The sequence below is a fragment of the Schistocerca americana genome, chromosome 3, assembly GCF_021461395.2.
Source record: "Schistocerca americana isolate TAMUIC-IGC-003095 chromosome 3, iqSchAmer2.1, whole genome shotgun sequence".
NCBI classification, from domain to species: domain Eukaryota; kingdom Metazoa; phylum Arthropoda; class Insecta; order Orthoptera; family Acrididae; genus Schistocerca; species Schistocerca americana.
In genome coordinates this window covers 701,382,421-701,408,853 of record NC_060121.1, presented here as the reverse complement: position 1 = coordinate 701,408,853, position 26,433 = coordinate 701,382,421, and the positions used below count along the sequence as shown (strand labels likewise).

Genomic DNA, 26,433 nt, shown 5'->3' with positions numbered 1-26,433 from the left:
AAAGCGCCGTCTACGGAAGTGAGTTTGTAGCACTGAATTACAATTTAAACAAGATAAAGAAACATGAGGCAAATTTTAGGTCCAATATGAAGAGTACAAGCCTGAAAGTGACTAAGAAGCAGTGATGATATATACAAAAATATAGAATAACAGCGGAAACAAAAAGTGAGAGAAGAATGGTGTTCTTGTTGAACATTTATACAGGATGAATGACAATAGGTTACAACCTTTCAAGTATCGCTGGGAAAACAAATTAACAGGAAGCTGAATCCGAGAAGTTAAAAAGATTTAGAAATAAACAACATAAAATCAGAAGAATTAGCAAAAAGAAATAACTTTTTGAGGAAAACGTTAAATATCAGATAATTCCAATGCAGATGGAGTAAGAGAACATGTATAAAGTGGTTTGACGAACGAAAAAGAAGATATGGTGCAAAGATTAAAGGATAAAAAAAGAGCAACTGACAAGAAAGAACAATTCCATTTTCAACCCTGGCTGTTATAATATCACTGTTGTTTACACCACAATAAGCTGATTTTGGCTGTTAGCCATTTGGAAGAGTTAAGAACTGAAATGAGCTGACGGTGGTGTAAATACAGAGGTTACACAAAAATATGCTAGATAAAGCTGCAGGTTGTGCTGTTCTGTCTGACCATGCAAGTATCAGTCATGGCCAGAAAAGTGGTTCAAATGGCTCTGAGCACTATGGGACTTAACTGCTGAAGTCATCAGTCCCCTAGAACTTAGAACTACTTAAACCTAACTAACGTAAGGACATCACACACATCTATGCCCGAGGCAGGATTCGAACCTGCGACCGTAGCGGTCGCGGGGTTGCCAGAAACGTGTTCTGTGTGATTGTAAGTGCATTATGTCGGAGCTAAGTGAATTCGAATGTGAGCAAATTGTTTGTGCTCGTATCGTGGATGCTATAGAACCAAAGGTAGCGGAAGTGTTTGATGTTTCACGAGATATCGATCGAAGATTTATACCGCATACATGGAGAGCGAGAAAACGTCATCCGTTGAACCCAAAGCTGACGAGAGAAAGAGTGATCGTGACGGACGGTCATTGAAGAGGACAGTGACGAAAAACAAGAGGGCGACAGTTGCAAAAGTCACTGCAAATCTGAACGTCGCATTCGCGAATCATGTCGGCATCAAAGGGACACGAAGGGAGCTGCATTGGCAGGGAATTGCAATGCGAGCTGGACTCCAAAACCACATAGAGTGATGCAGATTTCCGTCCCAGGAAAACGGGGTGCCGAAGCCACAAAACCTGGACTATGGAGCAATGGGAGAAAGTAATTTTGTCGAATGAGCCTTATTTCACATTGTTTCCAACTTCTGGCCGAGTTTGTGTCGCAAGAGTGAAACGTGGCTGGGGTTAGGTGATGATCTGTGCAGGCGTGCCATAGTTACTCTCCAAGGTCGCATTACTGCCAAGTTTCATGTGACAGTTTTAACTGATCAAGTCCATCCCGTAGTACAATGTTTGTTCTCTTACGGTGACGCTGTGTTCCAAGACAGCAGGGCCCCTGTTCACACAACTCGCATCGTCCAGGACTGGTGTTGTAACACGATGACACATAGTCGCATCTTCCCTGGGCACCACAGCCAGCAGATATCAGTGTTAATGAGCCTTTATGGCCTACTTTGGAGAGGAGGGTCCGTAATCGCTATCCACCTCCATCAACGATATGCGAATATGCCACTATGTTGCTGGAAGAATGGTAGAAGATTCCCTGGAAAACAATACATCACCTTATTTATTCATTCCGAGGCGACTGGAAGCTAGTTTGAAAGCTAACGGCTTTGCTACACTGCATTAGGAATGGTAGTGTGTTGTATTTTTTGTTTCCATATGTTTGCCCATCCACTGTAACAGTGATGTTATAACAACCGGGAAAGAAAATGGGATTGCTATTCAGTAAATTTGTGGCTGTGTCATCCGAAATGAAAAACATATTAAAACGAGAAGGAATTGAAAGTGCTAAGTGGTATCTGGTTGTCCAAAACGAAAGAGAAAAAGGATTTTAAAAAATATGAATAACGTTCACTATTTGGCTACCAGCAACGCAAATGTTGTCAAGATGCAGACACTGCGTACCTGTGGCAGCGTCCGATGTCCGGAGAGGTGGAGCTGACGCCGGAGGTGGAGGGTAGATCGGCGTCACTGCCTGGGGACACGGCCGCCACGCCCACGCCCACCCCCATCGCAGCCGACGTCTTGGGCGGCTTGCGGCGGCGCGGCTGGTACTGCGGACACAGTCACTCACTCATCTCCTGTTGCTGACCAAACAACTACGCAATGATTATTGCAGCTAGCTAAAAATGAGTTCGACACTACTTCGTTTTCTTGACATTTGCAGATTTACACTCGTGTGAAAAACTTAAGGACGAAAGTAACTACCGCATGGTGTGTCACTGCAAAGTAACACAGCTCGACGAAACCTGGACTATGCAAATAAAGAACAGCTACAGTATAATACAGAAGGTGACTGGAAGCAAGACGCAGATGACATGAACAGAAATGACACTTGATGAATGGCAGAGAGACTGCAGGGCACTCTCACTTCTGATTCAGTGTTATGCCGCTTCATGTTCTGACGGAATATGATCGTTACTGCGATTTGACTTCATACATTATGATGAAATGGTGCGCAGTAGTTAATGATCTAGGGAAGGAAAGACAGTAAGCTTTACCTGCGTTCAAAGGAATAGGGTGCCGATTTAAAGGACTGCAGTAAAAGCTGTGTTGCTGGTGGGCCCAGAAAAGCGCGTTTTTTATTGCGGGACGTGTGGAGACATTTCCGGACGGCCGAGTTCCGCAGTCTCATTGTGGAGATCCATTTAGTTGGCGCCGGGCGGAAGGCAGGCATGTCCGTGTATACAGACTAGCGCCGAGAGGTCGCCGCTGCACTGGCCAGCACATTGTAGACCGGCAATAAAGCAGAGGACGGGTCCTTGTTAGGGAGGAAGGTGACAAAAGAACTGTGAACGTTCTACGAATTTCCGTGGGACAGGGAGACTGGCACCCAGACGTCCAGACTATGTTTCAAAACATATTTGTGAAAGCACGAGGCTTTTAGCGAGTTTATCGCCATTCTGTGAAAACTTTGAAATGGACGCAACAGAGGAGATGATAAGCTGCTTATGGAGGACTGTGCTTCCATCCTGAGCATATTGTTGGCAAAAGATACGGCAAATGCGTGGGAAAGAGGCTACGAAGCTGAATCTTTTTTTCCTTTTTCTCACAATTAACCTTAAAGTCTCTGATTGGTCAAATCGGTATATCATCATGCTCACAACAAGTGAAGTGTGGATGTACTTATTTGTCTTGAGTCGGCTGTCCAAACATTTGACATATTCCTTACGCACAGTAGTGGCACAGAGCCAAATTGGTTTGGCAGACCAGCAAACAGGTCCACCTGCACACTGGAATCCACCAGGGTTTCAGAGGCTCACAGGAAAGTACCTGCATTCCGAATTAACCGAATGCGAGACTGCGTACTTACCTTTTGTGGGAATGTGCCATTAATGACAGATTGCCGCCATCCACGACTTCAGTCGCCAAACGCATCGTGGTGTGCACCTTGACCAGCAGGAGGGTAAAGTATTCGCCGCTGGGGCGTGGGGCTCAAATATATGTTTCTCAGTACCCTGTTCTTTCGAACCACATTTTTCTTTTTTAAATAGTAGATTACAGATGCTTGGTGGTGGCGTAGTTTTGTGCCACAACCCAGATGAAGTCAGATAAAGCGATTAGTGTTCTGGTTAGTGTCGTGTGTCGATCCCCTGTTGATCACTGTGTACACCATAGGCCCCTCGTCAGTGAAAGCGATTGGTAAGAAAAAAATTTTTGTGTAATGTTTGTTTCATCATTTTAGTTGTCTTGTAATGTTAAGAATGAATAAATCTAGTGTCATTTGGATCACAACTTCTCCCTGAGTTCTGATTAATAGTTCCTTCCCATTTTATTATTACAGTCTAGATTAGAAACATAAGTAGAAGCTTTTCATTTGGCGTCCCCTGCCAGTATCTCTTACTTTATTAGCGATAAGCCTTTCACAGCAATAATTACACTTAAGTCACCGCAATTCATACTAGTGCCATGAACATTACAAACGGCGAGACGTGGTTGTTTATAGTTGTGTCTGATCACGACAGACAGCAATGCAATCTCTTCAATGGGTTGCCATGCTGGCCTCGAGGTGGTAAGGAGTTTCTGTGGTAGGTTATTCTATACCTCCACCAGCGCAGATGACAACTGCCGGATGGTCGCTGGTGCATGTAGACTTACATCAGTACGTCTCCCAAATGCATACCACATATACTTGATGGGATTTAAGTCGATGGAAAGGACAGATCAGTTCATTAGCCGAATATCCTCCCGTCCCAAGAGCTCCTTTACCTGCTCTGTTCGCTGCAGTTGTGCAGTGTCGCCCATAATAACTGGCCACGTGCGAGGAGGACCCGCGCCCTGAGGGTGCCGTACAAACTTAATTGTGTATACAGACACTTCGTCCATTCCAGGAATCCACACCACGTCGGAAGTTCGAGTCCTCCCTCAGGCATGGGTGTGGTGTCCGTGGCGTAAGTTAGTTTAAGTTAGGTTAAGTAGCGCGTAAGCCTAGGGACCGATGACCTCGGCAGTTTGGTGCCATACAAACTTATCACAAATTCCCAAGTTCCAGGAATCCACGATATTGACGATTTTTCCCTGTTATCGACATTTATATTGGTAAGATGTCTATCCCAGGGATTCCGAGACTTTCAGAATGTTGTAATTTCAGGTTTGAAAACAAATATTTTCTCTTGTTATAACATTACAAATTAAATATTTTCGGGTTTTTTCCTTTGCTTGTACTGTGAAGCCTTGCTTCTTGCCTAATTTCATGATTCTAGGTCAACGGGGAGCACGCTGTAGGTTTTGATGAGTGCGTTTCCGAGGATCAAAATATGTGACATAAATGGGCACATCTTTTGGCTGCGTTAACTTAGGAGCTTAAAACTGTTACACAGCTAAGGGACTATAGACCTTAACAGGTGACATTAATGTCATATCAAGTACTCATTAATTTGATATGTTACTCTTCCTGGGGAAAAGGGTCTACATCTACATCTACATGGTTACTCTGCAATTCACACTTAAGTCCCTGGCAGAGGGTTCATCGAACCTTTTGCATACTACCCATATACCATTCCACTCTCGAATGGCGCGCTGGAAAAAGAACACCTAAACCTTTCCGTTCGAGCTCTGATTTCTTTTATTTTTTTATGATGATCATTTCTCCCTACGTAGATGGGTGTCAATAAAATATTTTAGAATTCGGAAGAGAAAGTTGGTGATTGCAATTTCGTAAATAGATCTCGCCTTTCTTTCAATGACTGCCACCCCATCTCGCGTATCATATCAGCGACACTCTCACCACTATTGCGCGATAACACGAAACGAGCTGCTCTTCTTTGCACTTTTTTGATGTCCTCGTCAATCCCACCTGGTAAGGATACCACACCGCGCAGCAATATTCCAGCAGAGGACGGACAGGTGTAATGTAGGCTGCCTCTTTAGTGGGTCTGTCGTATCTTCTAAGTGTTATGCCAACAAAGCGCAGTCTTTGTTTCGCCTTCCCCACAATATTATCTATGTGGTCTTTCTAATTTAAGTTGCTCGTAATTGTAATTCCCAGGCATTTAGTCGAAGTGACAGCCCTTAGATTTGTGCGATTTATCGTATACCCTAAATTTATCGGATTTGTTTTAGTACCCATGGGATGACCTCGCACTTTTCTTTGTTTAGTGCGAATTGCCACGTTTCGAACCGTACAGAAATTCTCTCTAGATCATTTTGTAATTGGAATTGATCGTCTGATGATTTTACTAGACAGTAAATTACAGCGTCATCTGCAAACTATCTAAGGGCGCTGCTCAGATTATCACCTAGATCATTTGTGTAAATCAGAACAGCAGTGGGCCTATGACACTACCTTGCGGAAGGCCAGATATCACTTCTGTTCTGCTCTATGATTTACCGTCTATCACTACGAACTGTGACCTCTCTGAGAAGAAATCACGAATCCAGTCACACAACTGAGACGATACTCCATATGTACGCAATTCGATTAATAGTTACTTGTGAGAAACGGTATCAAAAGCCTTCTGGAAATCTAGGAATATGGAATCGACCTGAGATCAAAATGGCTCTGAGCACTATGGGGCTTAACTTCTGAGGTCATCAGTCCCATAGAACTTAGAACTACTTAAACCTAACTAACCTACGGACATCACACACATCCATGTCCGAGGCAGGATTCGAACCTGCGACCTGAACTGAGATCCCTTGTCGACAGCACTCATTACATCATCGGAGTAAAGAACGATATTTTCTGAATCCGTGTTGGTTATGTGTCAATAAGTCATTTTCTTCAAGGTGATTCATAATGTTCAAGTGCAGTATATGCTTCAAAATTGAGGTCAGTGATATAGGTCTGTAATTCAATGGGTTACTCCTATTTCCTTTCTTGAATATTGGTGTGACTTATGCTACTTTCCAGTCTTTAGGAACAGACCTTTCGTCAAGTGAGCGGTTGTATATGATTGCTAAGAAAGGCTCTATTAACAAACAGATAGACAGAAGAGCGACAACAAAGCCATCGTATAAGTTTTCCGTTTTTACAGATTGAAACACGGAACCCTAAAAATGAAGTTAGGGCGGAATACACCCCACAAAAGACGCTCATGGGGCAGGAGTACTGTGTCAGAAGAATAAAGACATGGAGGTCAGTACGTTTATGCAACATTATGCCTCCCTACTCCTGAACCACCAAAGCGAATACGTCCACAGTGCTGGACGAAACCTCAAATGTCATGAGGTGGGAACACGTAAAGCAGCCAGGAACACCGTCGAATACGATTGTTTTTGTGGCCCAGATCTTATAGTGTGAGGAGGCATAATGTTGCATGGGCGTACTGACTTCCAAATCATTGACCATGCTACACTTACCGGTCAACGTTATCATTATTTTTATGGATGACAATGCGCAACTGCATCAAACAGCGCAGATTGAGGAAGTCTTGGAATGAGTGGATATTTGGGGAATGTGCTGCCCGTCCCCCGGACTTAAATTCCGCACGTGTGGTATGTGCAGCACGTCTACATGCACCAAAGACCATCCAGCAGGTTGTCAACGGCCGTGGTGGAGAAATGGAACGCCCTACTATTAGAAGTCCTTACCAATCATGTGTCCAGCTTGGGGGCACATGGCAGAGCATGCACTGCCGTCCATCGTGATCACACACCATATTGACATCCATGTCCCATCGTTTGTAATGTGGAAGAGCCATCATGAATCGCGGTGACTTCAGTGTAATTATTGTCTTTGAATAACGATGTCATTTCTGTTCGGTTCTTGCATATTTCTTCCAGTTATTTTCTGTACTACACCGTAGCAATTCTTGCTATGTGTGGTCACCTTGATCTAACCGTGTTTTCTGGCAATGACATTTCATGCGAAAGTTACTTTTATCCTTGAGTTTGGCACACCAGTGTAATCATCGTATAGCATCATTATACACCACATTAATTAACATAAACTTAGAGTAACATTCATAAAAGAACATCTACTTTACAAACACAGTTTACTGAACTATCAGTCGTATTCAGGAAGTCTTCGAATTGTCCCGTGTAGGTTCTTAATTGACATATCTGCGCTAATTGTTGGATTGTTTGCCTTTCTTCTCCACAGTCGCACTTTGGAGATGCGTTTGGTTTTTATTCAAATATGGAATACCATCATTCGCAATCGTGGGTTCTAATTAGGTTTAGAATTACCTAGGATTTTATTGGGAGGTCAAAGCCAGTCGGTTTTTAGACATAAATCGGAATTTCTCGAGATCCGCAGTCGCAGTAACTTTCCAGGCTTTCTTCCGGTATCGCAAACTTTAAAAGTTGTTATTTTCTAAGCAGACAACTTCCGCAAATAATGATTTTCTAGAGCGGAGTCGTTTAATGTTTATGTAATCAGAGATCGAATTAAGAGGAAGATATTAATTGTTCTGAAGTTTTCTGAATTCTGTAGGAAGTCTGGTGCTGGAGATATTTGAATTAGGACTGATGATCAGAATGTAGGTACCCCCTCAACCGTGTCCGAAATCATTCTCGCTGTTTGAATTACTTCGGTGTCTATTTACTTGCTATAGCGGGTTATTAAGCCCGATGGGGCAGCAGTATTCTGCTACTAAATTAAGCGGTTGTTCGTAAAGTAGATACCGATGAGTCCCATGTGGTGCTACATAGCTTTTGTACAATATTGTTCCTTGTACTTAGTTTTGCAGAGAACGAAAGTGACAGGTATCTATCTATCCCGGATTTACCAGTTGTAGACTAACGTGAGATGATTGCTTCGAGGTGTTGATTCTTCAAGTGTCACTCTTTATATGGTCATAATAACAGCCTCGTTCACCTATGGGAAAATGTTCTTATTGCTTATAGCCTTAACTAACTACTAAACCCATCAAAGTATTAATCACCTTCTTACAAGAGCCAAACAGCACAGAAAATGGACTGCAGCTGACAGAAGGCGTCTAGTGTGGTCCAACGAGTCGCGATTCCCCCAGTTTTTCAAATGACGACAGGCGTCGAATTCACCAACGACCCAGTGAGGCATATAAACCGCAGTGCGTGGAGCGTGTATTTCAAGCTGGAGGCGATTCTTTGGTGTCTGGTGCCATGACTTGGGCGGACTCATTCAGGTTATTATGAACATGAACCAGGATGCTTATTTCAACATTCTCGGTAACCAGGTGTCGCCCTTTCTTCTACTCCCGTCTTTCAATATGACAGCAACCGTCTTCACGGGGCTGCACGCATGCGTTCCTGATTTGACGAACCTCTTAAAGCCATAGAAATTTTCTGGGACTCTCTGGGTCAGTGGATGAAACGTAGCAAACAACATCACTGCAGTTCGGTAAGTCTGCGGTGTTTATTTACCAACGGGGCGTTGCACCTGGATGTGGCTTAGCTGTAGAAAATCATGGTATTACTTCTTCGCCGAAATGAGACCATTACCATGGCTAGAGGTGGCTTTGCAAGCTATTGGCGTGATATCTCCTAGGGATGATTAATTATTTGCCAAGTGTCCTTATGCATTCCTACATTTAGACGGCCCTAAAGTCGACCGATGTCATCTTGGGAGATAGCGTTCCACGTTACTCATCTATTGTCACAAATGGCCAAGAGATATTGCCGTTAATGAAGACTGGAACGTAAGTCCTTCCATCTTGTTTCACACGTGCTCAACGGGAGGCAGGTCTGGTGAAAGTGCTGGCCAGAATGAGAACGTGCTGGGTAACGAGAGAAGATTGGACACAAGTGTTGTCATGCCGGTACACGTGGAACACTATATCTTCCTGGCATAGCAGGAACGCCAAGAGATGGTTAGGACGATGTGCAAGGAGTGTGTTATGGTCATAACAGGCTATGATGTGACACACGAGATATCCTCTGTTGCTCTCGCACGTCTTTGGTTCGCACACTACTATAGCTTCCGCTCTCCTTTTTGACACTGCACTCGCAAACAACAATTAATGATAATAAAGCAGATGTTCTCTCATCACAAGAAAACGCTACGTATCATTCCAAAAAAATGGCTCTGAGCACTATGAGACTCAACTGCTGAGGTCATTAGTCCCCTAGAATTTAGAACTAGTTAAACCTAACTAACCTAAGGACATCACAAACATCCATGCCCGAGGCAGGATTCGAACCTGCGACCGTAGCGGTCTTGCGGTTCCAGACTGCAGCGCCTTTAACCGCACGGCCACTTCGGCCGGCCGTATCACTCCAGTAATGTCTTTTGCTTACACCTTCGGGGCGAGCTGGAGAGGAATGATTTGCAAGGAATGTTTGACGATGGCATCCTTTTTCGTATACCATTTTCTAAGAAACGTTTCCTGGTGACTCAAACTGACACTCTACGTGTAAAAATTGTAGCCCTTCGAAATGCAGTCAGCAATGCCTGCTCATGAAGCAATCCAGTCATGAATCTGTGTTTACATATATACTCCTGAAACCATCTTACGACGTGTGATGGAGGGTGCTTCGCTTACCACACTCATTTCCTCCTCTCCTCTGCTCCATTTCCAAAGCGCGAGTGCGAAGAACGACTGTCAATAAACCTCCATATGAGCCCCAGTGTCTCTTATTTTATCATCGAGTTCATTTTGTGAAACGTACTTGCGATGACGTGATATGTTGCGCGGCTCTTCTTGGAATTTACGCTATCGAATTTTCAACTGTACATCTCTATATGATATGGAACACCTCTTTTGTAGTGCGTGTCAGTGGCTTTACTGCGCAGCTCCGTAACGCTCTCGCGCTGCTGTGCGCTCCCGCGACGAAGATGATGATGTTTGGTTTGGGGGGTGTTGAACTGCGCGGTCATCAGTACACGTACAAAGTCCCAATTTTTATACACTCCAATTTTTTTACACAGTCCAATCTAGCCACAGTAAAAAATGATGATGATTACGATGAAATGACGAGTACAAAAACCCAGTCCCCAAGCATAGAAAATTCCCAACACGGCCGGAAATCGAACCCGGGACCCCGTGATCCAGAGGCAGCAACGCTAGCTACTAGACCACGAGCTGAGGACGCGCTCTCGTGACGAAACGCGCCACTCTTCTCGTTAAAATTCTTTTGGGTATACTGCCGTGTCATCTTATAAAATGATTTTTAGCGTTTTTAGTATTTTATATGATGATGCGACAGTGCTCACAGGAGAATTTTATGAAACTGAAAAAAGCTGCTGAAGCCTATATATTTAAATCAGTGCCGCTCTTCGCTGGATCCTGTTACTCCATCTGTTCTGTTAACCCTTCCTGGTAAGCGGTGAATGCTTCTGCCATTTAGAACACGTACGATGAGCATGTGTATTTTCCATGGAGCACCGGCACCAACCCTGATGAACAGCTACACATCACCTACAAAGAGCCTGGCAATTCTTTGGAAGGAGCCTCCAATCCCTTGCAAGTTCATAGCGGTTCCTTGTATAAAAATAGTCGTTATGCGACTTACGTTCGTCGACTCTGTTCTGCAACGTCTAGAATGTTTACTGACTGAGTACGACACCTGAAATCGAAATCGCTCTTACAGAAAGTCGTATGGATTATTACTGGACCACTATTACCACGCTCATTACGTTGTTTAAACTTAGTCCACCGCTCGGTGGTTTGAATCATCGCGGTTACTCCCCTGTTTTAGAGCTCTGCACATATTTTAGGAGTTTTCATTTTTCATCATCCTTTTCCTTTTGCTTCTACAGGGTGGTTATAATTAATCTTTAGCTGCTGGAGAGGGTCCCCATGAAAATGAGTGATAGAGTCACAATGAAATTTTATGGAAACATTTTTAAGGACATGCGGAAGAAAAATAACGAGTAAACCATGGAAAGAAACACACTTTAATTTTCGCATGAGAGGACAACATTTCTTAATTGCATCCCATGTTTATGTTCCAGGTTACAAACGTTGCTCAATCTGCACGACAGTCTGGAACAGCACTACTGATATCATTTCACAGTTGTTCGCAGCAGTTTTCGAACGGTGGATCATTGAATGTTCAGCAGACGTGACACATCTCGTGCACTGCTTGAAGATCGCACATTGCATCCAGCTTTCTCATCCGTGGCAACAGTAACTTCTTCAACAATCTGTGGCACGATTGGCCGTTGACTTCTCTCTGGAAACATTTCCAAAACGACAGATACTTCGAATTTCCGAATCATGTTCTTCAACCCCAGTGTAGAGAGAGGTCTCCCAGTATTTCTTTAACGCTTCGATGCCCGCGAAGAGGAGTAGAACTATTACCGTTTTGATAAAACAGCTTTACGTATTTAAGGCCCCGTTCACCATGTCCAGATCCATGCCGACCGTCTGTAACTGCATTGTACAATGATGCTTGTGCTTCAACTTTACCACACCGTACCTGTACCGGCGCCCGTCGCCAAACTACGACACTTAGCACTACTAACAACGCAAATCCTGCAGCAAACAGTCCTTTAAAGTTTGGTACCCGTACGATAAACAGTTTCCGTTTACAATGACTCAAGCAGCGAAAGTTTAACCACCGTGTATTTAAAACCCTACTCTGAAGACGCGTATTCGTACAAATTGTGGGACTTCATCCGTTGATGTTTCGAATGTCTCTCTTAGTAACTACCAAGCAAATTTGGTAACACACTAGCCGTTATTGACCATTGTTACTTTCTTTTAATCGGTGGACACGATACGGCATCCATTCCTTTTACAGTGATTGAGTAACCACGAAGAGCTGAGCTTCGCCGCTTTAACGTTATCCTGCTTGCTAATGTGTACTAGGGCCTAAGGACTGCAGCCTCTGAGGGCGTCGGACACACTCACCTCACTTCCTCCACCAATTTCCATACTGCAGCCAACCATAACTTTCACTTCTGGCGACACTTAGCTAGTACCAAGAGATAAGGACTAACGATGGACGCGACTCACAGAAGAGTGAGTAGCTGCTGGCGCTCACCTTGTACTCGGGGTGGTCCTTCTTGTGGGCGTTTCGGAGCCTCTCTGCCTCCTCGATGAAGGGCTGTTTCTCCTCCTCACTCAGAATCCTGCGGCACAGGAGGAACACGTTTAACCACACACAAAGACAAGCACACTGTACGTATTCATAACCATCTGTTAGGTATTAAGCGGTCCAGTCACATCAAGGTAATCACGGCCTGTATTCGACGTCAACGTGGGATAACCAGACGGTAGATGGCAACACAAGCAGTGGAGGGTCTGTAAATCGTGTTGGGGGGACGTGGAAAGCGATACACTTGCTGTCGTGATGCAAAAACGGTGATATTTACCCGACGCCCAAAAGAGCATAATCATTGGCTTTCGGGCCAAGGGTGGTAGCGTTTCCGAATGGCTAAGCTTGTAAACTATTCGCGTTTCCATCTTGTTAAAGTATACCACGCATGGCAGAACAGCGCTATCCTAAACCGGCAACGAGGCAACTATGGTGCATCACTGACCACAGATGACAGGGATGGACGACGACTGCAGAGATGCGTCGGGTGATTAGACGTGCAGCTGTTGAGTAACTGACCGCCCACATGAACCACGGGGCTACCAGCAGTGTCTCCTCAACCCTTGCAACTAAGGTTGCAGCGTATTCGTCTCTCCAGCAGGTGGCTGACCCCATGCACTCATGCTGACTGCTGCTCGTCCGCGACGAGGGCTGGAATTTGCACGCCAATACCTCAACAGGAAGTCCGAGTGGCGACAGGTGGCCTTTTTCTGATGAATCAAGTTTTATGTTCCATCGGTCAGATGTTCCATCGGCGTGAAACTTCTGAAAGCGAACACCCTGCAACAATCGTCGGTAGGGTCCAGGCCGTTGTGGTCTGTAAAATGTTTTAGTGGCATCCCCTGGGCGATCTCCTCATTCTGGAAGGCACAATTGATCAACTTGTATGCCATGTCCACCCCTGCATGAAGTTTATTTTTCCTCGGCACAATGGCATCTACCAGGAGGACAACGCAACGTATTGCAGAGTACGTGCGTGGTTGGAAGAGCACCAAGATGAGTTTACTCTATTCCCATGGCCATCAAACTCCCCAGTTTTAAACCCAATCAAGACTCTACGGGACCACCTCGACCGGACTGCTCGCGCCGGATCTCCTCGACTGGAGGATGCTCACTGGAGTCGGCATGGCTCCACATCCCTCTTAATATTTTACAGAACCACATGACTCTCGTTCTTTCACGTCTCGCAGAAGTCCACGCTGAAGAGGTGGTTACTCAGACTTGACAGTTGGTCACATTAATGTAACTGGACAGTGTGAATGTGTGGGTCTGGTCACAGATAACGGCATTGTTCACTGGTACTGAGATGTGTAGAACATGCGGCATCCTGTACATCGTCAAGGGTTGCTTCAGTAGAGAGGGTATCAATTTTGTTGCATGATAGCATAACACTGGTGATTTCGAGGAAAATTATTAAATAATTAGCATATTATTAGTGCTAGAATCTTGCTGCTATTATGTGGCGTCTGCTTCTAGTCTTTAAGAGTTTTATCTTCATCTTGCAACACCAAACAACGAATATCGTATGACGATAGGTGTCACCAGATTATTAAAAAAACATGTGTAACACCGAAAATATAGGATGCATGGCACCTACTACCGATATATAACTTTTTTTTAATTGTATGTAAATATTTGTAATTTAAATGCTTTCTTTTAGTAAGTAAGGACATTGCTTCACTGTATGTGTAATTTAGGTAGAAGTCTGTTGACATTTCATTGTATTTATCGGTGTTTTACTGTGCTTATAAGCTCTGGGAAAAAGCCAAAGGAATTATTATTTGCATCCACTGGCAACGATAATAGCAGTGCTTATGCGCTGTAAAATCTTTGGGTAGGGAGTTGTTGCGCAGAGCGCGCGGAGAGAGAGGGAGACGGTATCCAGCACTTGTAGTGTGCGGAAGTGTGGTGTTAACGCTCTCGCAGTAGAGAGTACCATTATCGGGAGGCATCATGTACGCGCGCCGGCCAGATGTCTAGTGCAGGAGTACGGACAGTGGACGGGCGGAAGAGGTTATATTAATTACGATTGCCCGTTCCTACAATTAGCCGTGGCTCCACAACATGCTACCGTCTTCAACAACAGCAGCAGTTCCAGCAACACAGTTTCGTCGTATGCACAGCACTGAAGTATGACTGTTCAAAAATGGTTCAAATGGCTCTGAGCACTACGGGACTTAACATCGGAGGTCATCAGTCTTCTAGAACTTAGAACTACTTAAACCTAACTAACCTAAGGACATCACACACATCCATGCCCGAGGCAGGATTCGAACCTGCGACCATAGCAGTCGCGCGGTTCCGGACTGAAGCGCCTAGAACTGCTCAGCCACCGCGGCCGGCTAAGACTGTTCATTGATAGAAAGTATTAACGGCTAACGCAGTAGCACAACTGAATGTGGTTTGATTGATAAGATTTATTTAAATAACAATCAGTTAAACTCAGGACAATTGTGTCCTCATTGCCTCCAGACGTTACCAAGCAGGATCCTTGTTCCTTTTTTTCCTAATATGCTGACTGAGTGTCATAAGAAACAAACTGAATAGTACAGCCACTTCATTAATGAATAATTTCTCTTTTAAGAATTTTAGCCTCAGTCTACCATCAATTAACTGTTGTACAACAGAGGCTTCAGTATATGACTAAAGTAAAGCAATTTCATTTTTCAAGTTTGAGAATCAATCACTGGAAAAAATCCAAATCTAAATAAATGCACAAATTAAGAGTGCGGAAGTTTTATTTATTTTACATATAGCTTGGAGCACATGGCTGTTTGGTTTGGTACCGTACGTATTCTAGTATTTAATTCTGTCCAAGTCAGTAAAAAAGGCTCAGTTGTTCAGACAATAATATGAAATCCAATTTGCAAAAAAATTAACGGCAAAGTAAAAATTGTTTGCTTTTTTTATAAATTTCTTTGATGACTTTATGCTGAGGTCACTGAAAGTCATTGTTCATGTAACGAAGTTTAGTACTCATACAGTTTAACTGCATATTTGCAAATTATTATTCCATTGCCTTTTTCAAAATTTAATGCCAAACATAACGTAAGAGTGACTTTTCAGTTTTCTTTATCATTACATACTCACTTAAAATTAGTGGCAAAAAAAAAAGAAAAAAAGAAACGTGGCAACCTTTAGTTATCACGTCAGTGTTTAACAATACATGTTTTTCTTTCCGATCATCTTGTACAAGATTTTGGATGTAAATTGCCCTAGTGTGCTGGCGACCATTAGTTAGTTCCTTTTCGTTCATTAGTGTAACTTTTGGATTCATGATCAGTGGTGCCTATTTCTGTCCAGTGTTGTTCGTGAGTGAATGCACAAAATAACTTTCATTTTCCAAATTATAGCCCTGTTCGGTTTAATTACTTTTATTTTTAGTAGACTTTCCATGAGAAGGGTCGGTTGTACACTTTCTTCCTACTTATCGGTATCGCTTCTTCGGGAAAGATAGCCTTATACAATTAGAAAAAATCCATTAGGCGTACACGCGATCCACGGTCATATTTTATATCGCAAGCAGGAGAGGCCGATTAGTAACAGGGAGGTTACACATGCTAAAAATTGTCATTAAATATTAACGTCGCACGGATCATTTGATACAATGAGCTTTGGCTGTGAAGACCAGTTAATTACCATGGGTTTACCGAGCACTCTTTGAATTTTACTAGCTCTGAGGCGGTGCCATACAGTGAGGTACCTCACAGTTGGCGAAGCCGCGCGGGGTAGCCACGCGGTCTTAGGCGCCTTGCCACGGTTCGCACGCCTCCCCCCGTCGGAGGTTCAAGTCCTTCCTCGGGTATTGGTGTGTGCGTTGTCCTTAGCGTAACTTAGATTAAGTTAGATTAAGTTGTGTGTAAGCTTAGGGACCGATGACCTCAGCAGTTTGGTACCATAGGAACTTACCACTACCACAGTTGGCACAGTGTCTGTCAGCTGTACAGTCGTATATCCTGTACTCTAGGCGAGCCAATTACATTAGACTGGAACATTCTTATACAGGAAATATAGTAACTGTTTCGTTGAAATAATGATGTTATTGAATGGCTCACATCTGGGTATAGTTGTTCATGTTGTATATTAATGACCTTGCATAAAACATTAACAGTGACCTCACACCTTTTGCAGATAATGTAGTTACCTATAATACTGCAGATACTGCAAAAATATTCAGTCAGAATTTGATAAGACTTCAAAGCGGTGAAAAGATTGGAATTTTGTTTTAAATGTTCAGAAATGCGAAATTGCCGCTCACAAAACGAAAAAACGTTGTATCCTGGGACATAATATCAGTGAGTCACAACTAGAGTCAGTCAACTTAACACATCTAGCTGTGTGTATTAGTGAATGTATTAAGAGTCCTATTAAAGGTTTCGCTTTTATTTACATATTATTCCAGAAAGGACGAGAAGATCATAATGATACCTTGTAGTCTTACTTTTGTTTATGTTTTGGTGCAGCAAATATAGGCAGTCACGCTTACTTTTCTTTTTTTTTTTTTTTTGCCTGCAGAAATTTGATTAAAGTTTATCCCTTCGTTACTTAGTTCACTTTTCTGGAAAATAGTGTAAATTTCAATTACTCTGGTTCAGAATACTTGCTCAAGTGGTTTGTTTACATACAGTTGTATATAGGCCAGATTTTTATCAACCTATTTTATTGTTTCTTAGTAATTTATTCAATTTCTTCTTACCGAATTATTGTAAAACCATGAATGAAAAGTGCGTAAGTTGGCGCAGGGTTGGTAGTTCCAGGGTATGGCGTGATAAATTCTATAGTATTTTCTTCCATCTGAGTGACTGTTGCATCGTGAAAATTGGGAAAGTTAATGAAGGTCTTCAGTGGCTTTACAACATATATACTGGAGACAGGAAGATAGTGGAAAAGGGGGAGAAAGTTGCTGCCATTCAGGACGCGTTAGAAAAGACTCTGAAAGGTCTAGTTAAAGAAGGAGAAGGGCAAAGAAACAGATGAGAAGTGGGAACAAATAATAGAAGGAATAGTTATAGGATTTCCTCTGGCAGCTTTGCAGTGAACATGTGAAAGTAAGTTTGACCTGTTGCTTCTGTTAGAAACGAATGAGTCTAAAGGTGGTCTGGGTGTAGACAGGACACAACAAAGGATATAAGGAAGACAGAAAAGAGAAAGTTTTGTTGTTAGGTAATTCTCACGCTAGAGGAGTTGGACAGCATTTAGAGGATGAACTAGGATCAGAATATCAAGTCACCAATACTTTTAAACCTAGTTCTGCTCTAGGATAGGCAATAGAGAATTTAAACTGTGTAAACATTTCGCCAAAGGACTATGGAGACAGAATGAAACCAAATATTCTGAGAGGTTTGGATTTAAGCAAATCTTCTGTTGGGGAAAGAAACTGAACAGCATATTCTAGCAACTGCATCGCTACAAAAAGATGTTTCCGCAATCATTAGGAATTTCATTTCCCTCCAATAATACCTCAGACGGCGGAGGTTCGAGTCCTCCCTCGGGCATGGGTGTGTGTGTGTGATTGTCCTTGGGATAATTTAGGTTAAGTAGTGTGTAAGCTTAGGGACTGATGACCTTAGCAGTTAAGTCCCATAAGATTTCACACACATTTTGAACAATACCTCAGACAGTGAGAAATGCCAGTTATCTGTATTGCTTCAGAATATTCGAAGTGGCATGAACGATCTACTTTTTTTGCATTCTTGAATTGGAGTATTGAAACTGAATTGACATAATCTGCCTCTCCGAACGTTACAGGAATTAGGTTAGCATCATATTTCTATAGAGCAGAACTTTATGACTTATTCTGAGCTATATGGTTAACACCTTCTTTCTCCATTTTTGTAGAGCAGAAATGGAGAAAGGAGGCGTTGGCAGATACTTCAGAAAAAGTCATAAATTTAAGAAAAAAGACATTCATAAATTTTGATTGTGGCAGCATATGGAAATATGCGTAACAGAAGCAGAATTGCGTAACAAATCCTTTACAGTAGCGAGTGTATACCGAGAACCCGCAGGTAATTTTAATCTGTTTATAAATCACCTTGAGGCTCTATTGACCCATTTAACAGTAAAAACAAAGAAGTAGTGATCGATAGTGATTTTGATATAAATTTTTCTAAAAATTATTCCAGTTGTTAATTAATACATGTGGTAACATAGTCATTCAACTTAATTCCTGGCGTAAACGTCTCAACTAGAGTAGCCAATTGCTCAAAAACAGCCACTGACAATATATTTATAGAAATATTTAACGAACAAAATTACGTTACGAAACCAATACTGTATCCAGTATATTGAATACAGTAACTTAGGCAGCAAAGCAAATGCGTTTGGAGAAAAACGTAGTTAAATCTGGTAACTAAATAATGTCAGCATAGGATGTAGTAAAGAATGTGACTGGCAGAACCAAAGATGAAGATGAGCGGATAGCATTAAGGGTATTAATACAATGTGTCGTATCAACGTTCGATACCACACTTGTTAGGGGTTGCAATTATCGACCGCGGTCGGTACTAGTTTAGCTGGACCCGCGAGTCGAGACTGGCGCCGCTCCGCGGCTTGCAACAAGTATCTAGGGTGCGCTCGGCCATTCTTGCTCAGGACGTCATGTATGAAAGTAGTACAACCTTCAGCTGATAGGAAGCAACCTCTAACAAGGCGCTTAGTTAAAGTATGGCCTATATGATGCCTCTATAGCTCTCTGTTTGTAATTATATTCCTCCTGACTATGAAGACTCCTACACCACCAGTTAAGTACAATATATTATTTTTTACCAACGACTTCTAATTATGTTAGTCGTTGTAGACTCGGATCATGCAGCCAGCTCCTTATCGACTTCACTGAGGAATCTGCTGTATATGAGATTTGTATGTTTCTATTTAGCACTGGCCACCAGTCATTCAAATTGGCGACGATTCGCTCGTCGTCATCATAACACAATGGTATCAGCTGCCTGCAGTTTAGCAATACATTTTGAACAAGTATGTCATAACTGTTACTGAAAAGTTGGCTTTCTTAGGATCAGTAGATGCTGCCATGGAATATCTCAGATAAACCACTACAAATAACTTCAGTAATATGGATATGGCCCTGACCAGAGCAGGTGGACTAATGTCAACATTAAAATTTTCTAGTGTTTTGTGATAAAAGTCAACAAAATTAATTCCAGAGTGCTCTACAGAGGCAACGTATTAAGTTATTTGTCTAACCAATTATTTGTCACTACAAAATTTCCCAACTGGCCACGGAAAATATTCGTGGAAAAGAGGCAGAGGCGCCAGCATTGCTCTCCTCCCTGTTCGCCTTTTCGGATATTTCCGTCGACGCTTGACTCGCCTCGGGTTTACAACTCAACGCCGCAGACGAATGAAAGTTTTGCTTACTTCGTCCATGCGCAATGCTATTTTGCGGCCGCTAGATTTGAACGACAAGGAGAAACACGTTTCCAGTCTAGAGTGTGAAGTTACGGCCCTTGTACTTAATGCGCTTACTGAGAGCGGGGGAAACAGCTCCGCGGAGAGAAGTATGGTAGAAATGTCACACGACAATTAAGGGGCCCTCACATGTTGAATATTACTGCCAATGCGTTAATAAAATGACCGTCTGAGAGTGAGCGTTATTGAATTGTCAATACTAGTAATATTAACGAACAGTATTGATGCCGGCCAAAATATTATCAACATTACCTATACATAGCGAGCACGATGGGGCAAGCATTATCGGTTTGAAAATTCGCCGTTCTGTTGTTCGCATTTTTTGCAGCTTGCCTTCTGTATAATGCAGCACATATATGCTAAGCTCATGATGGCTTCATTAGTGCTACAGAAACAGCCGCTGCACATGCGATCAGCCATCAGAATTATTTTTGGATTAGTATTTAAAAAATACTTGCTAACAGTGTTTCAAATTTAGTTTGTTCGTAACCACAAACACCCGAATGTCTACTTGTCGACTGGGCCTGGCTATCTCACTGCCGTATTTCGTTTTTCCATTCCTTCTCGTATTAACATTAGTAAACAATTCTTGTCCGTTGCGAACTTATTACAACAATGCAACTGTTGGAAGAACAGGTGATTTACAATGAATCGTCTGCAAACATTTGTTATTACAGGCTTTTATTTTTCGATTATGATATTTCAAGATGCTTGGCTTCCCATCTTCAGATGTTTGCATTAATTTACGTGTCGTGAACATTGTTTCTTTACTAACAGCGTTGCAGAATTTTGCAGCGGATGTTTTTCAGACAGCTTTTGTGAGGGCTCGCTGAAAAGTAATGCCTCCGAATTTCTTATATGAAAACTCTTAAAGCTTCTTCAATAAAACAAACGGTATTAACATTCTACATTCTTATTCATCGTGTTAACATACTTCCAGCCCCCTGCCAGTAGAGGGCTGCGAATTGTATGGTGTAACATGGCGGTGTGTAACAAAGCTGCGTGAGAAACAGCGTGCTGCAACACACGGAGCGCCGTCTCTTTCTGCGTGACAATGCCAAACCACACATGAGCGCGGCGACATCTGTAACAATCCGACGTCCTCGGTTCACTGGCATCGTTCACTTGGCCCATCTAATTTTCATCTGTTTCCAAAACTTAAGAACACCTGCGAGGACTTCACTTTGATAGTGATGAAGGAATGCATGCCCGCATCTCGTGGTCGTGCGGTAGCGTTCTCGCTTCCCACGCCCGGGTTCCCGGGTTCGATTCCCGGCGGGGTCAGGGATTTTCTCTGCCTCGTGATGGCTGGGTGTTGTGTGCCGTCCTTAGGTTAGTTAGGTTTAAGTAGTTCTAAGTTCTAGGGGACTTATGACCACAGCAGTTGAGTCCCATAGTGCTCAGAGCCATTTGAACCATTTTTTTTGAAGGAATGCATGCAGAGGTGAAGTTCTAGCTCCATCAAGAAAGTCAAAACGTTCTACAGTGACGGCATCAACAAACTGGTCTCTCGTTGGGAGAAATGAATTCGTCGCCAGGGTGAATATGTTGAGAAATAAATATGTAAACATGAAACATAAAGATGTAAACTGTTAATAACGATTGTTTTATTTTAAAAGCTTTAAGGGTTATCATATAAAAAAATCGGAGGCATTCGTTTTCAGCACGCTCTCGTAAAATATCATAAGTAAAGAAACAATTGTCACGACGGGTAAATAAATGTAAACACTTGGAGATGGGGTGAACATGAAATGTATGTACTCTTAAAAACGCGTGTTTTAAAGCGTAATTTATGGGCACGGTGTATCGTGAAAGAGGTGTCATTCATATCAGGACGTTGTGCCATATACTGTATACTGTGAATACACATTATATGATACATTTTTGTTTTGTACCATGTTCTTCATACAGTGTGTTCGGAAATTCCGTTACAAACTTCTAGGGCTTGTAGAGGGGAGTGAGCACATAATATCTGAAATAGGAACCCGTGTCCAGAAACATATTATTTCCATTTTACGACGGTTTCAATTCAGATGATTAATTCATCCATTTTTGCATGAGGAGCTGAATTGTATGTGACGCAGTACAATATTAGGAAAGAATTCGAAAGGAAATATAACGAAGCATCCGTTTATCACTTCAGCACATTTGTTTGTATTAACAACTGAAAGGGCTCTGTCCTTTTTCCCATGACGATTTTCATGATGTTTTGGCCATAAATGTGTGCGAATTTGATAAATGTACTCAACCTCTGTAAAATCGATGTAATCGTACTCTTTGTAAGAAGACTGTCTTCGAGACCAGAGATGTTAGTCAAAGAGGTTAACTTTGCTTTGTCAGAGAGTAGCAAAAGCAGAGTGTGTGATTCCTAGGTGTACTCAGCGATTGCACCTGAAGATGGCGGCCAGATGGATCGCCGAAATATCGTGTAGTGAAGCAATAGAAGAGTGTGGTGGACAGTCTGGGAATGTACTTCGTTTGAAAAGGATGGAGCTGGACTCTGTGTAGTGGAGACGTCATTATTTAGAAAAGATTTTGCAATAATATGTTTTGAGGAAAGATATTGAGCAAATGAGATTATATTAATGGAAGAATGATAAAAGCCAACTTTTAAGGTAATCAAGTTTCTTTTACATTTGTAACTGTGAAGCTTCTCATTGTTAGAACATTGTGTATGGTTGAAGTTTGCTTTAGAAAATTTGTAATGAAGTATAAGCACTTGTCTTATAGTTGAAACAAGTATCAAGGTGGAGGGGGCTAGTTTTTCATAGGAGAGTTATCAAGAAATATCCTACCAACCTGTCTAGATGTGAAAAGCATTGTTATTATGGCTTAATGAAGCACAGTTAAACTTGGCATCTTTCTTCTCACTTATCAGATGTTAAGATTAGTTCCCCATTATTATTTATTTCATGACCGTTTACACACTCGCATTGCACATCGCGAGTTGTGTACGACAAGCATTTATGAAAAGTGATACGATAACCGTTTTACGTTGCAGATCGCAGGTACAACAAATGAAATTTGATGTTTGATAGTCACATTATTGTTGTTGATAATACTTCCGGGTTATATGGCCGTGGTCCATGGAATTCTTCTATTCCTAACGTTTCGTCCAATACCTCGTTGGACATCCTCAGAGGTATGGCTGGTCCTGCTGAGTCCTGCTGACTGACGAGTCGGGAGTCGGAGAGCGGCCTAAATACCGAGGAAAGTGGGCGTGGTCTAGCTTGCACATGGTAGCACAGAGAAAACTAGTCAAAGATAAAATGTAACTATCAATAATAGTCCATCATAGATAAAAATCACTTATCGATTCTGTAACGCCACTGTCCATATCTCGCTTAACTTCAAGGCCTCTTCTTTTCTATTAAAATTATCTTCATGTTTATAAATTTCAATAGCCTCCCTATACAGCCGTGGACAATAGTTCGTGGTAGCACTTAAAACTGTAGTTTCAGAAAACTTAACTACAGGGTCACCTGACTGAAAGTGCATGTTCCGCAACGGTCGATTTATCTATTTTTCCCAGTCGGCAAAGACTTTTACGCTCCTTTACCCTCGTATTCACACTTCCTTTCGTAGTACCAATAAAGACCTTGCCACAAGTACACGGAATTTTATACACACCGCTAGATGATAATGGTGGCCTTCTATCTTTAACAGAACGAATTACTTGTCCTATTTTTCTGGTAGGTTTGAATACCGGTTTCACTTTATGTTTCAGCAAAATTTCGCCGATTAGATCTGTAACCTTACTAATGAAACGTAAAGACACCGTGTTCTTCCATTGTTGTGTAGCATCCTTGTCCTTTGGCCTGCTGTAATTAGGTCTTACAACTCTATTAATTTCTTTGTTTGAGTACCCATTCTTTTCTAAGGCCTGTTCCAGATGATTCAGTTCCGCCTTCGAAAAGAATGGCTACTCAAACAAAGAAATTAATAGTTTTAAGACCTAATTACCTAATTACAGCAGGCCAAAGGACAAGGATGCTACACAACAATGGAAGAACACGGTGTCTTTACCTTTCATTAGTAAGGTTACAGATCGAATCGGCGAAATTTTGCTGAAACATAAAGTGAAACCGGTATTCAAACCTACCAGAAAAATAGGACAAGTACTTCGTTCTGTTAAAGATAGAAGGCCACCATTATCATCTAGCGGTGTGTAAAAAATTCCGTGTACTTGTGGCAAGGTCTATATTGGTACTACGAAAGGAAGTGTGAATACGAGGGTAAAGGAGCGTAAAAGTCTTTGCCAACTGGGAAAAATAGATAAATCGGCCGTTGCGGAACATGCACTTCAGTCAGGTGACCATGTAATTAAGTTTTCTGAAACTACAGTTTTAAGTGCTACCACGAACTATTATCCACGACTGTATAGGGAGGCTATTGAAATTTATAAACATGAAGACAATTTTAATAGAAAAGAAGAGGCCTTGAAGTTAAGCGAGATATGGACAGTGGCGTTACAGAATCGATAAGTGATTTTTATCTATGATGGGCTATTATTGATAGTTACATTTTATCTTTGACTAGTTTTCTCTGTGCTACTATGTGCAAGCTAGGCCACGCCCACTTTCCTCGGTATTTAGGCCGCTCTCCGACGCCCCACTCGTCAGTCGGCAGGACTCAGCAGGACCAGCCATACATCTGAGGATGTCCAACGAGGTATTGGACGAAACGTTAGGAATAGAATAATTCCATGGACCACGGCCATATAACCCGGAAGAATTATCAACAACAGTACCATCCGGTCGTAAAAACTTTCATTTTATAGTCACATTATTATTCCTGATAGCAAGAAGTCGGAGAGCAGATGAGCGTACAGTGTGCACAGGTAGGCCAATACATTTAATTGCCATCAGAGTTCATGTCCACTGAGAGGCACAGTGACTGTCAGAGTTTATTTGTGAAAATCATATCCGTATCAGTTCAGAGGCTTAATACTGGTAAAATATTTCAGTAAAGTGCTATCTTTTGAATTTTCAAGCAGTTGTATCAAAAAGTGTGATGCATTAATTTTTAAGTTCATTTGATGTGTAATTATAACAACAATTCTGGTACAGTGATTATTTGCAAGACTAAATATAAAGATTAACAATATTTAAACTGAGTTCTTTGTTTTGAAGTTGTTTGATGTACTGGCTAGCCTGAATTTCGCACCGTGTAGCATGAGCTCCACATATTTCCGTTCAAAAATAAATTTCCACATAGTTGTATTGCCCTGCACTGATCTTTACATATTTCGATATCAAAAAAAGTTTTATGCATTTCTTAGATACTGACTTGACACTCACGAACAGGAGTTTAAGTAGTCAAGAAACTTCCACACTTAAACGTTATGTTTTTATATTATTCCAAAACGAAAAAGAATCAAGCATACTGCACGCACAGAACAGTAGCGATGCATTACAATAGTGGCTTAATGTGGCGACCACCGACGTGTAATACAGGCATTCTATCTACGAAGCATGTTCTGGTACACATTCTCCATCAAACCTGGTGTCTTCAATTTCTGGCGCAGGGACAGAACTCGTGCCAGCAGATCTTCCTCTCACTCTACAGGAGACTTGTAAATTAAACTTTGCATGTGATCCTACAAGAAGTAGTCCATAGTAGTTAAATCTGTCGACTGCGTCAGCATGTGGTTGGACCACCTCGGCCTATCTTTCACCATATCGTCTGTTGAGATGACTCCGAACCGCACGTGAGAAGTGAGGTGTTGCATTATCATGCTGAAACCACATTTCCAGAAGTCATCCTGTCTGTCCTACTGCACACGAGGACAAGAAACTCTGAGAATTTTCTCTTTCTCTCAGCAGATCTGGACACGTTACACCTCTGAATTAAAACCATCGTAAAATGGAAACGATACGCTTCCAGAAATGGGTTTCTATTCAAAATATTATGTACTCACCCACCTCTACAAGTCCCAGATTTTTGTAACGAGAATTCCCGAACACGTTCTATAGTTTTGACTTTATGCGCTAGGAGCACTGCTGTCGAGTCATGTGATGAAGTGGCCCATAGGCTTAGAATGTACTTGTAGCCCGTGGCTGTATTCGGATATGGATATCAGTAGTTTTGTTATGAGGAGTGATGGCGAGTAAGTAAGCTGCTGTACGTGCAGTAATGTCAGCTGCCTTACGTGTCTACCTGTTCGGGTAAGCACAGCTGCGCATTGTGCTACTGAAGTAACTATAGTACAACGTGTGTGTTATCCAACAAATTTAATACCTTTTCAACATGGTTTACGTTCACTGATATAAAAAAGATGTTCCATTACCTACTTCACCTTCTTAGGGATCTATTTCTTTTGCTTTCTACATCTACGTGATAACCCTGCTATTCACAATAAAGTGCCTGGCAGAGGGTTCAATGAACCACCTTCA

The 26,433-nt window shown here is 42.1% G+C and overlaps 1 protein-coding gene across 1 annotated transcript in view; it reads right to left on the bottom strand.

Moving 5' to 3' along the window:
• Positions 1-2,088: 2,088 nt before the first annotated feature.
• The window catches only part of LOC124606322 (transcription factor SOX-10-like), a 65,519-nt gene continuing 41,174 nt past the window's right edge, over positions 2,089-26,433 (bottom strand). The window contains exons 3-4 of the mRNA XM_047138305.1: positions 12,557-12,644; positions 2,089-2,259 (exon numbers count right to left, since the gene is read on the bottom strand). Of these exons, the coding sequence (XP_046994261.1) occupies positions 2,089-2,259; positions 12,557-12,644 (259 nt within the window). The remainder of the gene's footprint in view (positions 2,260-12,556; positions 12,645-26,433) is intronic.